The following is a 15,888-nucleotide window of genomic DNA, read 5'->3' as shown; positions in this document are numbered from 1 at the left end:
AAAACAAAAAAAAGGCTAAGGTAATTGAACTTAGAGCATGATCTACATCTTCAACGGAAAATAATTACACTACTTATCTAGTATTTAATTGCGTACATTAATTTGCTGACAGCATAGTAAAAGTAGTTCAGCTAATAACTATATTAAAAACCTATATAGAAATTAGGAAGAGGGAAGTCAACTTCCCACTTCCTCACAACCCAAAAGAAAAAGAAAAGGAAAAAAAAGGTCCAATATCAAGTAAGGACTTAACTTATTGCTATAAACTAATTATTTCTTTCCTTAGCTTCTACTTGTACACTAAGACAATCGAAATTTTCTTGTTTTACCCATCTCATTAACTACTTATTTCTCAAATTATTTCCAAGATATTTGAAAATACTATTATTATTATTATGGATAAAAGTGTGAAATACATACTTCATTAATTTTTTCCTTAAAGGGAGTGCAAAATTAAAAGTGGATAAATAAAAGTAAAGTGAGCGAATTCAACATAGTACTAATATAGTACATTAATTATTGCTAATCAGCTTTAGAAAACAATATAGAGAAATCAGGATGCAAAGTCAACTTAACCGACTCTTCATTAGTTCACTTTGAGTCGTCTTTGTTAGGAGTGCATTACCCATATTGTTTGGTTACGAATTCAAATTTAATCCGTTCACAATGTGGGAGAGAAAAAAAAAAAAAAAATCTTGCCAACCCTTGCCTCCAACAAAAAAAGAAAAAGGAAAAAGAAAAGGCCAATTCAGAAGTATATGTATAGATTTTGGCCAGAAGAACAAGTACTATTCTCACAGTTATACCAAAGCACTTGTCAACACAGAGTTTAGTTATGGAAGAAGCTCTGCTTTTGCCAGAGAAGAGGGAAAAGTTGAATACAACAACATGGAATGTCTACATAGAAGCAATGAAGAAGGTGAGTTACATAACGTTACCAATGTTAATGGTCAATCTTTCACAGCATCTAGTAAGAATTGGGTCAATGATGATGATTGGGCATTTGGGTGAACTCTCACTATCTGGAGCTTCTGTTGCTACCTCTCTCACTAATGTTACTGGCTTTAGTCTTGTTGTAAGTTTCCTTCTAACTTCATCCTCTTCTTTACTTAATTTCCATTGTTCTATAGTTGGTTTGATGGAGAGGTAAGAGTTGTTCCCGTTTAGTGGTGGATCCAGGATTTGAAGTTTATGGGCTCTGGCGCTTCTTCGTTTCCCAAAGAACCCACTAACCCATTTATGCAACTAGGTTCGTAGTGTATTATATGTACATATTTAGTGAATTTCTCAACATATATAGAGTTTGGACAAAAGCTACTGGTTTCTTCCGAACCTGTAACATATATCTGCCCCCCATACACACACATTGTCGTTTGACCAGGAGTTAGTGGTTAAACCGGTGAAAATAGTCTTTTTCTAGAAATGTAAAATAAGACTGTGTACAATAGATTTAATATGGTCTGACTTTTCTCAGGACCATAGCGAGAGTTTTGTGCACTGAGCTGCCCTCATTTTTCGATAGTCGATGTTAGTTAGGCCTCTCATGGTTGCCGTTAATTTGAGTGTTTGCTCGTACTACTGATCTGTAAAATGATCATGACGCTGAAAATGCACTAGGACTAGTTTACATGGCATAATAACTCATGATCTTGAAGCTGAGAAATGTAAAGATTGTAATTCCTATAAGTAGGTTAGTAGTTGATGCAGTGGCGTATGCAGAGTTTTGTGCAAGTGGTGTCGGGCTGTTATAAGTATTCAACTTGGATGTCAATTTGCGTGTGGGCTAAAGAGGTTCTAAAGCCTACTTCTTATCCCCAATTGACGTTTAATTTACATTATTTTTAAAGAGTCTGTCTCTTATACACACTTCTCAGTAATTTTCAGGACTAAAGTAGCTCTTGATCTATTAGACCGATTAACGCGCATAATGAACAGACTTAGCTAACTTCAAATTTCACGGTTTCATCCTCCCATTAATGGTTATAATATATGTCTGTTTGCAATGCAGTTAGGAATGGCTAGTGGTTTAGAGACTCTCTGCGGGCAAGCTTATGGTGCTGAACAATACAATAAATTAGGAATCTACACTACTGGGGCTATGATATCTCTCCTTATGGTTTGCATACCAATATCTGTACTATGGTTATTTGTTGACAAAATTCTTATATTCATGGGACAAGATCCTCTTATTTCCATAGAAGCAGCCAAATACTCAATTTGGCTCATCGCTGCAGTATTTCCTTTCGCGATTTTGCAAGCACTGATACGGTATTTGCAGACGCAAAGCTTGATCCTTCCTATGGTACTGAGCTCTTTTGCAACTCTATGTTTTCACGTGCCTATTTGTTGGTTATTAATATTCAAGCTGAACTTGGGAAGTTGTGGAGCTGCTGTTGCGATTGGTTTGTCTTATTGGTTCAATGTTTTACTGCTTGGTTTGTATGTGAAATACTCTTCATCTTGCGAAAAGACTCGTCTTCGTTTCTCAGCAGAAGAATTTTTGGCTAGCATTAGAGAATTCTTCCCTTTGGCTATTCCTTCTGCTTGCATGGTTTGGTAAGTTTGCTCCTTATCCTTTTCTTTGAAAGAAATATATAATGCCTAATGGTTTCTTGCCTTAGTTTTCTTGATAGGAAAAGCGCGATCGCACTTTTATTTACTTAATTATGTTTTCAACACGTCTCCTCGCGCGTGCGTCTGATTCTTTTTCATGGGACAAGTAGGTAAATATTCTTTTTTACAGAGGGTGATAGTGAGACTTGAACACAGGACCTTTACTGTTCTGATACCATGTTGAAGTGTGCGACCACTAACATAAGAGCTTTAGAGAGAGCATACTTTTAATTGTGTCTGTTTGCTCAAACACCATATCGAATTGTATGATGATCATCTCATTTAAAAACTTAAATTGTTAAGAAGAATATATTTTTTATTTATTTAATTATATCTTCAACCGAGATTTTATGGTTTTGTTAGTTTGTTATTCTAACCAATAGAACATTGTGATGATTGCAGCCTTGAGTGGTGGACATTTGAGATAGTGATACTGCTTGCTGGTCTCTTGCCAAAGCCTCAGCTCGAGACTTCAGTACTTTCGATATGGTACACTTCATTATTTTCTTATCTTTCACCATTTCATAACAAGAGTTTAAGTTTTATACACTGACGATGTAAAAGAGTGTTATTGACAGCATGTCGGTTGCTTCAACACTTTATTTCATACCATTTTCCCTTGGTGCTGGAGCAAGGTTTGGATCCTTCTGCTGATTTTTGTATCGTATTACATATTTCTCGTACATATTTGTAAAGAAAAATGACTTCCAAAATACACGCTTTCCCTTTTGCAGCACTAGAGTTTCTAATGAACTAGGAGCGGGGAATCCCGAGGGAGCAAAAATGGCTATCAGGGCAACACTTACAATTTCAATGGCAGCTGCGATAATTTGCAGCAGTGTTCTTTTTGGTTGCCGTAATATTTTAGGATATGCATTCAGTAATGAGAAGGAAGTTGTGGATTATCTAAGGGATATGACTCCTTTTCTTTGTGTCTTGATTGTATCAGACTGCATTCAAGCTGTACTTTCTGGTATGCTCTATTTCTTGCCCCTTATTTTTTTGCCTTATGATATACTTTGGAATTTGAGTACCTGAGATCAAATAGTAGAGTTAATTGTATTTACAACAATAACAACAACAAACCAGGTAAAATCTCAACCCCTACCTTCTAGAAGGCAGAGAGGTTGTTTCCGATAGACCATCGGCTCAAGGAACTGCTAATCTTACGTATAACTACTAAATCTAGTGCCAATATCAGTGAAGTTACAAAACGATTTCTTATCATATTAAAGTAACTAAACTATGTGTGAATTGCTCATAAAATACAAAATGATTGGACGATCAAAGTTACGACAACGTGTGCATAACTGGGCATGCCGATATTTTTTTTATTATTTTCTAATGTGGGATTTATAAAGTGCTGGAGGGGCAAGTGACGTGTCATAGCCTTGACCCGATATTAGTATTTTCTGGGTAAGTGACAAATAATTGATCGATGACAAAAAATAATTTAGATGAAGTTCAGTGATCACATGTGAAAATTATATCGCTCTTACACGGTTACTTTTCCCCAAAGGGAGATGTAAGTTGATTCTTCCGAAGAACCAGAAGCGAAGCATTATGCCAGAGAGGAGGCCCGGGAGCAGAAAAAGAAATGGCTCCAAAAAAAAAAAAAAAAAATTGGGGTTCCCCATGCTTCTCCATGCTCAACGAGATGCGACAATCTCAGGATGCTTTACTCCTAACCAAGTTGTTCATAATTTTTATAAAGTACTTTCTACAAGTACCTTAAATTGCTTATTTGTTCTATACAACAGGAGTTGCAAGAGGAAGTGGGTGGCAGCATTTGGGAGCATATGTTAATCTTGGGTCATTTTATCTTGTTGGAATACCTGTTGCCATATTATCTGGCTTTGTACTCCATTTTCAAGGAAAGGGTCTTTGGTTTGGATTAAATGTGGGAAATTTAATGCAATCTCTTCTGCTTTCCTTGATAACAAGTTTTACAGATTGGAAAAAGCAGGTGCTTTTCTTAGAAAATATTTCTGTTTATTGAATTAATTAACACCCTTGGAAATGACTTTTGTGACTAATAACATTCTTATTTGGCTTGCAGGCATCAAAAGCTAGGGAAAGAATCTTTTATTGAATAAGTATTGACGACTACTTGATAGCTAAGTCAAAAGGAAAACATCTGTTTGGTTATTTTAACATACATCATATACCACTTTACAATTTTCTCAGGCAATTAATAGTATCTTGTAGCAACTTTGACAAATTATATTGTTCAATTTCAATAGTCTAATTGCGAATGAAGAGCTGAAATCTAAGTATGGTGTTGGAAGAGGTTTATCCATAATAAGGTTTAGACAAACTGACATTTAATATGATATCATTGGAACTGCATGACCAGTAGTGCAGGCAATAATTTCATCAAGGAGATTCAAAAAAAAAATCTCATTTTTGGAAAATTTAACAATTTATATATATATATATATATATATATATATATATATATATATATATATATATAGTCAAAGGCTCTATAAAAAATACTTTGATCCAACAAATTGAATTCAATTGAACCCCTTCATTAAGCGTGAGGAAGAAAGAAAGGTATCCATATGCACAAATTTTCTAAATCAGTGAGGTTTAGGACAGTCTCGAACGAGGGAGGTTCTCAACGAAAATATTTGGAAGGTAAACAAGCTAAATTTAAAGCCGGACAAGTACGGAGTGAGGATGCATAAATATATACATAACAGTAGTTGCCAAAATGCCTTACAAATAGAAACACCTTGTAACTAGGGGTGGGAATAGTTTGGGCAAATTCGAAATCCAAACCGAAATTTGAATTTTTGTGATTTTTGGTTTGGATCGAGTTACGAATTGGATTTTGAATTTAATTTTTAAAATTTTTAGATTTCAGATTGGATATTGGATTTGGTATTTCGGACTTTTGGATATTCGAAAATCCAAAATTTCTACACTTTATATTTAGTCCATTATCCATATGCAATAGTAATAAGTTCAATTCCCTATCCATTGGATATTATCTCATATATTTAATATTAATTACTAAGTTACTGTTAGAATACTTTCTATTTGGACATGATTTTACTATTGCTACTTCTTATCGGTCATATTAATGTTTCTGTTTTATTCTTTTGATAATAATTTCATTACTTGAATACTTTATTTGGATGATTGCGGCAGACAATTTAACGTGAGTACTTCATTTGGATATTCATTTCTTGGTAAAAAGTAGAAACATCTTAATTTATACACTCAAAATCGAAAATCCATAATATCCAAACCAATTAATCCGAAACCGAACTTAAAAAATCCGATCCAATCCACTATGTGGATTGGGTTTGGATTGTCGTTTTTTCAATCCGAAATCAAAAGTCCAAATCAAAATTCTCATATCTTATCTGAACGCCCACCCCTACATGTAACTATAAAAAAGGAAGAACAGGACTAGTCATAATTGGAGGTAGCGGATTCGAGCGAGAAAAAATTTCGGAAAAAAGTGCTTCCCCTTTTAATGAGACAGGACCTATGCGAATTAGGCCAGAAAGTTGCTGATACATATGGTTATACATCCCCCTCCCACCTCCCCCCCCAAAAAAATAAAAAATAAAGAGGAATAAAGTTGGACATCCATGCATAAAGAAAGCCACAAATAAAAGGCTATCGTGTTACAAAAACAGATGGAAAAAAAATTTGACGTAGTAAAAGCAAGAGAATAGAGAAACAGTTGAGAAAAGATAAGAACTTATTTTTTCAATCAAACTAACGTACGTTGAAGCTCTGCAGATGACCTCTATTTATAGGCTCTCAAACATCATGTTTAACAATGGGGTTACTCATATGGAAGTTACTCCAGAGTTATGAACATCCAGAATTATGTTACTGAACATATACAACTAGAAGATTTTCGTCCCCTCTAAACTGACGAGAAATATACGACCTTCAGCCAATCTGACACTATCAAAAAAGGTAAAAAGAATAAAGGAACAAAACGAACAAAGATTGTAAAATCAGAAAACTGAAGATATCATTCTCTGTTACTAATAAATACGACTATATATACCTGAATAAACATTAGACCACGAAAAATTAGAAAGGAAAGTTTAACCTTCAGCCATGTAGACGCTTACTAGAACCATAACGCAAAAGAGACCATCTTACAGTAGTCAAGTTTCAGAAGGCAGGCATTTCCTACATCTATATACAAGATAATTACATAATATCATACTTAACACTTCCTAGAACCAAAACATCAAAAGAGACCTTCTTACAGTAGTCAAGTTTCAGAAGGCAGGCATTTCCTACATCTATATACAAGATAATTACATAATATCATACTTAACACTTCCTAGAACCAAAACATCAAAAGAGACCTTCTTACAGTAGTCAAGTTTCAGAAGGCAGGCATTTCCTACATCTATATACAAGATAATTACATAATATCATACTTAACACTTCCTAGAACCAAAACATCCAAAGAGACCTTACAGTAGTCAAGTTTCAGAAGGTAGGCATTTCCTACATCTATATACAAGATCACATATTTACATATCATATGCACAAAATTCAACCCCCAAATTTCCATGTCACATGGTACCAAAGCTGCAACCAACATGATCCTGGGTGATTATGTGAAGTCGCTTTTGCATGACGTCCTTGGACGGATAAGGAGGAAAACATAGTTGGTAGAAGCATGTGTGCGAGGAAGGCAAGCAATCATAAGAGTCCGTGGTTTTGTAGATGTATAGTTTAGAAGCCAAACCACCAAAACCCTCTACAGGCAGAGACTTAATTGAAGTCCAGAAGAAGAGAAGCACCTTTCTCTGCTCCGCAGACATACCACTAACTATCTGCAGCAATGGAAAAGAAAACTTTGAAAATGCAGCCCAATGCAAACACTTTGATAAGAATAGAATTCAGAAATCTACGACTTTAAGAAACAAAGAAAGAAAGAGAAATTGAAAGGGCAAAGGTGTAAACTTCTCAATATTGTGGAAACATAGTTAGTAGTAGAAGAGAAACGTGTACCTTCCAGAACCAGGATATTTGAGGATCACTTTCTTTGTAGCCTTTGTAATTGGTATGTGCTCTCCAGTCTTCTACAGAAATATCACTTTTGCTCCCATGAAGAATCGAGTCAAGATCTTCAGGATCTAAGATCCGGAAAAAGGATCTTCGGAGCCATGGGTGAGTAATTACGTCCGCAAAACCTCGAGCAAAATGGGTTACCTGCGGAGCAATTGAAGTGACAAAGCGGTGTTGGATAAGAAGATTAACATATTTATTCCTGTTCTCACTGTTCACTACGGTATCTTGCCCATTGGGGCAAAGCTCAACCACTTTCCTGGACCCCAATTCTTCAATTTCACAAACAAATGTCAGGCCTAGAGCATCTTGATCCACCATCTCCGGATCCATCTCCAGTATCTTCTTGCAGCTACTGTACAAGTATGGATCTGCATCCTTAATGTCTTCCAATGAAATATTCTTTCCAGCTAATTTGAAATAGAATAAACCAACATCAGAAGCTCCAGCTAGTAGCAAAAAGAACACGCGATCAAACACAATGCTGATTTGTATTTTATGCAATAAGGCCAATGCAATCATCCTGCCAGCGAAGACAAAATACTCAAGGTGCAGTGGGTCCACCTTAGATGCTGCAAGCACAAAATGCAGATGAGGGTTATTTACATCGTAGAAGAGATAATAATATTACTTCTCGTGAAGCATCAAAGATTATCCCTAACAGCATGGAATCATCTTATTACTACAGTTCTGCTTCAACATTCATCCTAAACTGGAGCACTCTGGTGGAGTAAACTCCCAGTTGTCTTACACATAATAACTGTGGTGTCCGAAAATAATGATAATATGACTCCGAAGAACTCATATGCTGCACAATCCAACTACTCTTAATGCAACATCATAAATATGACATGAAGTCCTCAGATCATTATTTCATAACCTTTATCTGATTGCCAGCAACTCATTGAATTTAGTTCCTTTTGGCATTGTTGAGGACCACTGGCTCTAATACCGAATTCTGATGTCTCAAATCATCAATGACTTTGCAGCTTCCAGAAGATCTAAAAGACTAAAACAAGGGATGATCTTTGAGCTAAGCGTAACAACAAAATAGTGAGAGAAAAGATGAATTTTTTTGGCACTGCTTCCAAGAAGATCTATAATGTACATGAATTGACATTTAAGATGCTCCCCTCTTCCCTGTCTGCAACTAACAACTCAACCCCCTAACTGAATAACTGAAAATAAAAGAGAGCGACAACTAACTCCTGCGTAGGGGTGTGCATTCGAATCGGTGTGCATTCGAATCGGTTTATCGATAAATCGAATCGATTATTTGTTATCGGTTTATCGATTTCGATTTCGATTTGGAAATTTTCCTTATCGAGTTATCAATTTCGATTTCGATTTTGTCCTCTTCGGTTATCGGTTTATTGATAAACCGATAAGATATACTAATTTTTTTTTTTTTTACCCTTATTCTATAATACCCTTTCCTTTACCCTAAAAGTCTCTAACCCTATTATTTCATCTACCACATTTAAGGAATGATCATATTTAAAGCTTAAGGGAATGAAGTTCAAATTAATGGAAAATAGAATTAGCCGTGATGATGTATTTTTATTTTTTTTATACCGTTGGAGGCATACATTTGATCCCTTACTTTAGTTTCGTTGCAAGTGCTTGTTGACACAATTTTTATGTTATAAACGGTGTTCGTCTTATTTTAGCTTCATTTTGTCCATATTAATTAGGCGTGTTTAAGCGATATACTTTCCGTGGAATCCCGCAAATTTTCTTATTGGTGTAATCGATAACCGAATCGATAAGCCCCAAAAATCGATAAATCGAAATTCGAAAAAATCGAAACCTTATTGAAACGATACAACAACAACAACAACAACAACGACCCAGTATAATCGATAATGATAAGCATATGTACAAATCGATAATCGATAAGTAATTATCGATAAGGGTCAAAATCGAAAGCACACCCCTACTCCTGCAAAAGGACTAAACCATGCCTCATTAACCCAATACAATGACTCAATTATCTCTGCTTATTAACTAATCGTAACACAGAACTTGTCATAAATTAATCCCACCTAGATACAAGTTCAGAAAGGGGGATAATAGGGGGAGATTGAGAGCGTCGTGACCCCAAATTCAACAGACAAGCTAAAACTATATCACAGATTTTCAAGGAGAGTGCAAACTCTATAACTTGACCAACCAGGCTGTGTTTAGCATCTAACAAATAGCAGCGTGCACACGACCATCCAGATTGCATATAAGACGAGAGTTTTACTTGCCTTATTAAACAAAATATAAAACATTTTCCTTCAGTTCACCTCATAAATAACTGCTCACATGATTGGGTTCAACATGCTTCTATTCTCCATTTTGCTTTCTCTATCACCTAAAAGTTGCTAAAGCGGAGCGTCCTAGCATTTAGTCATTTAAAATATTTGGTACTAGTATTTTTTCTTTTCCTTTGTTTTTACATTAAGCTAAAAGGACTTCATATAACTGCACACAGTGGTTGCATATAAAAAGAAATGTACAGACTCCTAAATTTTGGATGCCTTTTTAAAGCTGTAAGGAATCAACAAACAGCTACATCATCCATAGAAGCAAATTTACACCAGAAAGCAAACTATTGTAAGCACGAGGATTTCAAGCTACATAAGGAATTTGCACCCCCTTAGAAATTCCACCAGATTGCTGCTGGAATGGCATCCCAAGTCTTTATGAAAAGATATCTTTTGTACCAACCCTGCTAAAAATTCTGTTATAGTCATGATCCATTCGAAACCTTAGCAAATTAAGGATCATGCTCTATGTCTAGGATACTGTTTTCCAATGGGAGAAAAGATGATTCACCTATGGCAGATACGTAGCCCTTTCATCGGGAGATTATTCTGTCTAAGGCATACCTCATTAGGCACCAACCAAGTGAATCATTAAACTTTATACCCAGAATTACCTTCATGGCTAACTATAGAGGGCAAATCTACCTTTAGTCAAAAGTGTATAGCAAGATTAAACAGTAAGGAGACCATTTGTTTATCCTTTACGAACCAAGGTGCCAGGCTTAACCTGTAGTTGGAGCTGCTGCACAGTTGTTCTAAAAGCTGATATAATCTTTATATTTATCTGATCTGCTTATGTTCCTTTTAAGGACGATTTTCCATCCTTGATTGGAATAGTCTGCAATGAATGCTTTTGGGTCGGCAACATAGTTATACAAATCTGAGAAGGGGAGTGTGGAAACCTAATCATGTTTCAAGCAGTGTCTCATACAGTAAAAGATGCTAAACACTCCGAAATTTCTTTCTCAGTGGGTTTTACCTTTCCATGTATTCAACCAGGATCTTTTTTTCTATCCCCAACCCTTCCTCAAATCCTTTATCCTTAGGAATAAAAGTTCATTTTGCTTACTATTATTTTAACACAGAGACAGGTGCAATCCCACGGTCATTAGTAAGTCAAATCAAACGGTTACAGACACAAAAGTATAAAAAATTTGAATTGAAGAAGTAGAGATGCTACAAGATATGAGCTAGTCTTGTCCAAGGCTATAACCAATACACTTCGGGATAGCTTAATTTATGTAGCAAAGAAACAGTAAGTGCAAAGCAATCATGGCAAATTCATGCAGACGGAGACGTCATGGACAAAACCACATTATGGGTATTTTCAGCTAGTTGAATTCTCCTTTATACAGTTGAATTCTCGTTGATACTGTACGAGTTATAACCCTTTCTCCCAATTCGATTCGTTGGGACAAAGTAAGAAATAAAAGCAGCCACATCAAGCAAGCTTGCAAGATCTATAGAAGGAGAGAGAAAGAAAATGAATAAATAAGTATTACACTACTATTATAACCTTCTCATATCCACAAAGATTCAACCTCATTTTCATACTCTTTTGAAAAAAGAAAATAAGAAACCTCTTTCATACTCAAAAACTGTAAACCCGCGCTAATAAAAGAGATGAGCGAGAACAAAATGTCGTGTGCATAAAAGGCAACAAAAACTTACCTGGATTTGGGAAAAACCTTCTACAGTCTTTCGGGCAAGAAACAAAGAGAGCATTCTGAGGGTTGAAAATGGCTTGAATTACCAAGTAAAACCACTCCCTCACCACACCAGGTCCAGTAGCTTCTTCATTCTTGAATTTCAAAAATAAATTGCGGCCCAGCACTCTAGGACCTGCATGTCTAATGTACTCAAATGATTCTTCCAACAAATGGGACCTGTCAATGAGCATCTCATATAGTTCCTCGTTCTTGCCACTCCCTTCACGCAACATCATCATGGCGAAATCCCGCCTTATCTCAAAATTGACGATCTCCTTGTTCTCAAGAATCCACTGATAATCTCTAGACCTTTTTGAGAGTTTAACTATGAGAAAGCACAATGGAACTCTTCTTTGCCTCATCCTCTTCCAAAAGCCTTCCTCCAAACCCTTATACATTTTTGAAATCCTATGTAATGCCTCTAGAATTACAAGATACTGAGACCAACATAGTACATTAGGCTCATCTTTTTCTTTCTCTTTCAAACCCAGTCGTGTTTCTAGTTTCTCTAAACACAGCTCCAATTTGTCCAGCAAATCACAGAAAATATGATGCAAACCTTCAATCTTTTCTTTGTAATTGTGCATCACAAATCTTTTACTTCCTGCTTCACTATTACCTTTCTCCGTTAAAGGGAAAGTGAACGGACAATCAAATGCTTTTTGACACAATAATGCACTCCTTACCGGATGCATGAACTCAATAAACTCATGCACATCGCTACATGATAACCCCACAAACTCGGCTGAGCCCATGCTCAATTCTAAAGTACGCGATAACCTAGCTGCTAACTCACGGACTAAAGGAAAAGAATCCTGCAATGGTAACACATCCATAGCATCCGCGTCATACCAATCCATTATATCCGCTAAACTACTCCGACAAAAGCCATACAAAGCATCATCAACACCAGCAGCACCTCTCAGAAGCTTACAAAACTCTAACACTATATGAACACATTGCGCATATATGCTATCCGACAAAAGTTTCTTACACAATTTTATGAATTCACGAATGCATTCATCAGCTGTGTCTTTGTTATTAAACTCAGAATTAGAAGGAGAGACATAAAGCTTTACCAAATGCGCAGGCACAGATGAGTAGATAAATATTCGAAGATATTCCTCAGATTTAGTTTCATCCTTTGGAGTCATTGTGAGAATTTTGCTAAGCATCTTCTTAATTAGACGGCCTTCGGTACTATTAGAAATGAGTGCAATTAATTCACTCATCAGCTTCCACGTCAGCGGGTGGCGCGTGCTTCGCATTCGCCCGACGAGTTGTAAGCTCGCGTCCTGTTGTACATCACACACCGCTAGGGTTTGCTCCAACTGAAGCTGCTTCCCCTTGTAGATTAACCGTTGATCGATTCCTGGTACTCCGAAGGACTTCGTCATTGTTCGGATTCCGGTGATCGACTCGATTTTTCTGTGAACTGATAAAACTGTGTCGGTGGAATCGGCTTGAAGGACTAGGGTTTTGTTGACACCGGAAAATAAACGGACGAAGAACTGAAGGCGAGTTGACGGAGGAGAGGAGGAAGGGAGAGCTTCGTCTTTCCGCACTCTGGCGGCGGGAGGTAAGGCGGCGCCGGCTTCGGCGGCATAATCATCAAACTGGCGTTTGAACTGAGTGTGATACGTCATTGATAATTCTACGGTACGACTGAGAACATCATAAGCAAGAAGAGGGTGTTTGCGTCATGGCCGAAAATGGGAGATACTATTTATTTTGGGAAAGTTAAAGGTTTAATGTTTCAACAATGTATCTATAGGTTCCATATATATGGCATTTGCAAGTTCCACCTCGAAGTTTGTGCAGCTTCCATTAAAGTGCTACTGTTGAAAGAATAAGAGTAATTATTTGCTTGTATACTATAGTCCCTCCGGTCCGCAACAAGTAAAGGTGTCTAACGGGTGGGCTGGATAGGGAATAGTTGGAACCCTACGGGTTTGGAACCAGGCTTATTATGGGTTAGGAGTTACTGGGCTTAACGGGTTCGGGTTCATCCGGGTAAAAAATGAATCATAAGGGTTACGGGTACAAGGGACCGACCCGGGCCGGGTTAGTGTAATTTTTAATTTTTTTTTGTATTTTGTATACTATTGTAAGTTATATTAATATACAGTAAAAATATAAAGAATACAATGAAGATGGAAAAAAATTGCACTTATAAATTGCAAATGCTACATTTATTTCAAAATTCAAACTTACAAATTGAAAGGTTTACATTTAACAACAAGTAAATTAACGAAAAAAGAGTAAATTCAAAGGTTTTGCATTGCCTTAGTAAGTTCTTCATAATTAATATGAACTGATTGGCCTTCTTCTGGAGTGTTAAATTCAGATGGGGAGTCTTAAATTCAGATGGGTTACCATGTGTTAATATATCTCCAAGTTCCTCGTCTTCTAGGCTATCAACATCTTCACATCCTTGATTTCTTCGTTCCAATCTAATCCAATCTCTGAAACATACGAAAACTTCCAAAGCATTACTTCCCAATGAGTGACGGGTGTCTTCAAGTTGTGTCTTGCTTGGCTAAATGCACTCTTTGATGCAACAGTTGAAATTGGCACATTCAGCACGTGCCGAGCCATAGCGGAAAGAACAGGAAATTGCATTCCATTCTCATGCCAACATCCCAACGGTGAAAATTCCTTTGTGTGAGGCTCTTTTTGCTTTTGCAAGTAGAATTGAAATTCATCAATGTTCCTGCTACTAGTTTGAGTTTCAGAAAATGTAGAAAAAAAATTGAAACTATCAAGGCCTTCATGATTATCCACAGTAGTAGAAGTGGTACAATGCATAGTGGGATTAACATTGCATACATTAAGAGTAGCATCATCAATTATATTTGTATAATAATTATATATAATTATAATAAAGAATCATTCAGCTTGTTCATACAAACATATATATTTAGGGTTTCAGTTGTTCCAATCTCCATATAAGTATATAAAGCATTGATTAATTGGTGACCATCAGACATCTTAATAGAAGGATTTAAAACAGCACCAATTCAGAAATATGTGTAGAGGTTATTTAAATTACTACCAGATGCTAAAATACTACCTCTTTTTTTGTTTCCCTGATTAGTAACCTTATTACAAACTCTTTTGCAGCATTAAACATATAGTAAAAATTTAACTACTAGCAAAAGTTAAATATGCAAATAAAATACTAAATAAGAGAAAGAGTTGGAAGGAGTGCACCGAATTCGGTAATAAATTGAACACTTGATGATTTCTCAACTCCAATTTTACCACGAAGAAACGTCAATTATTCAAACTCAAACTTCAAACTTCAAATAATAAATAATACGATAAATGAAATTCCAAAAAAATGAGAGTCAAATACTTGATTGCGCTTTAGGTAAAGAATGAGAGAATGATAATTGAGAATATGAGTTTGAGAAATGAGAGATGAGCAAAGAAATGAAGAATAGGAGGTGTATTTATAGTTTTTCAAAGCGCTAATTAGGTAATTACAAAAGGTATTGTTTTTTTTTTAAAAAAAAAGGCCCAAAAATGGGCTATTTGTGCAAAACTGCCGTTAGGCAACGACCCTTTGGCCTTGTAGACCGTTGCCAACGGTCAGAAAGTTAGGACCAATTAAAAAAGAAAAAAGAAATTGAAAGTAGCCATTATACCGGTCCGGGCCGGTTAACCGGTTCTACAGTAAATAGCGTTGACCGGGTTTGACCGGTCCGGTTAACCGGTGGAATTTAAGTGATCGAACCAACCCCCTTACCCCATTAACCTATCCCACCCGTCCCCCTTTGTACTGGTCCGGGCCGGTTCCGATTTCAACCAGTCTGGACCGGTCCAAAAACGGGTTGACCCGGCCCGTTAGACACCTTTAACAATAAGTGATCAATTTGCTTTTTTATTTTGGTCCAAAATAAGTGTCCATTTATATAATAAAAAAATTCAATTTGTTTTTCTAAAATTACTCTTATATATGTATCCCTAAAAAGTCATTTACTCTACACATATGAGAAGAGAAGTAAGTACTACTATAACTATGTGTAACGACCCACCTGGTCGTTTTTCCTTTTAGAACCTCGTTCCCTTAAATAAAACTTTTCATGCCTGCTTTAGCTAATTTACGACTTGCGGTGACGGTTGGTTCGGGATTTGGAAGAGTTTGGAGTGAAAAATGCTCATTTGATTCCTTAAGGATTTTCTTAAAA

General features: G+C 36.3%; 2 protein-coding genes across 2 annotated transcripts; one reads left to right on the top strand and one right to left on the bottom strand.

Annotated features, from left to right (window-relative positions):
- The first annotated feature begins 565 nt into the window (after nt 1-565).
- LOC107811269 (protein DETOXIFICATION 14) lies at nt 566-4,872 on the top strand. Its single transcript, XM_016636161.2, has 7 exons — nt 566-1,075; nt 2,009-2,556; nt 3,016-3,102; nt 3,192-3,248; nt 3,348-3,586; nt 4,374-4,579; nt 4,673-4,872. Exons 1-7 carry the CDS (start codon nt 836-838, stop codon nt 4,703-4,705), a joined length of 1,410 nt encoding a protein of 469 aa, XP_016491647.2. The 5' UTR covers nt 566-835; the 3' UTR covers nt 4,706-4,872.
- Nucleotides 4,873-6,765: 1,893 nt separating this feature from the next.
- On the bottom strand, nt 6,766-13,592 carry LOC107811268 (E3 ubiquitin-protein ligase UPL5). The gene is made up of 3 exons (XM_016636160.2): nt 11,658-13,592; nt 7,618-8,246; nt 6,766-7,439 (listed from the first exon to the last, which is right to left on the bottom strand). The coding sequence occupies exons 1-3, from the start codon at nt 13,339-13,341 to the stop codon at nt 7,176-7,178; spliced, it is 2,577 nt and encodes an 858-aa protein (XP_016491646.2). The 5' UTR covers nt 13,342-13,592; the 3' UTR covers nt 6,766-7,175.
- Nucleotides 13,593-15,888: the final 2,296 nt, after the last annotated feature.

This window comes from Nicotiana tabacum, chromosome 21 (assembly GCF_000715075.1).
Source record: "Nicotiana tabacum cultivar K326 chromosome 21, ASM71507v2, whole genome shotgun sequence".
Classification (NCBI taxonomy): Eukaryota; Viridiplantae; Streptophyta; class Magnoliopsida; order Solanales; family Solanaceae; genus Nicotiana; species Nicotiana tabacum.
This window is presented reverse-complemented; position numbering and strand designations above follow the sequence as displayed.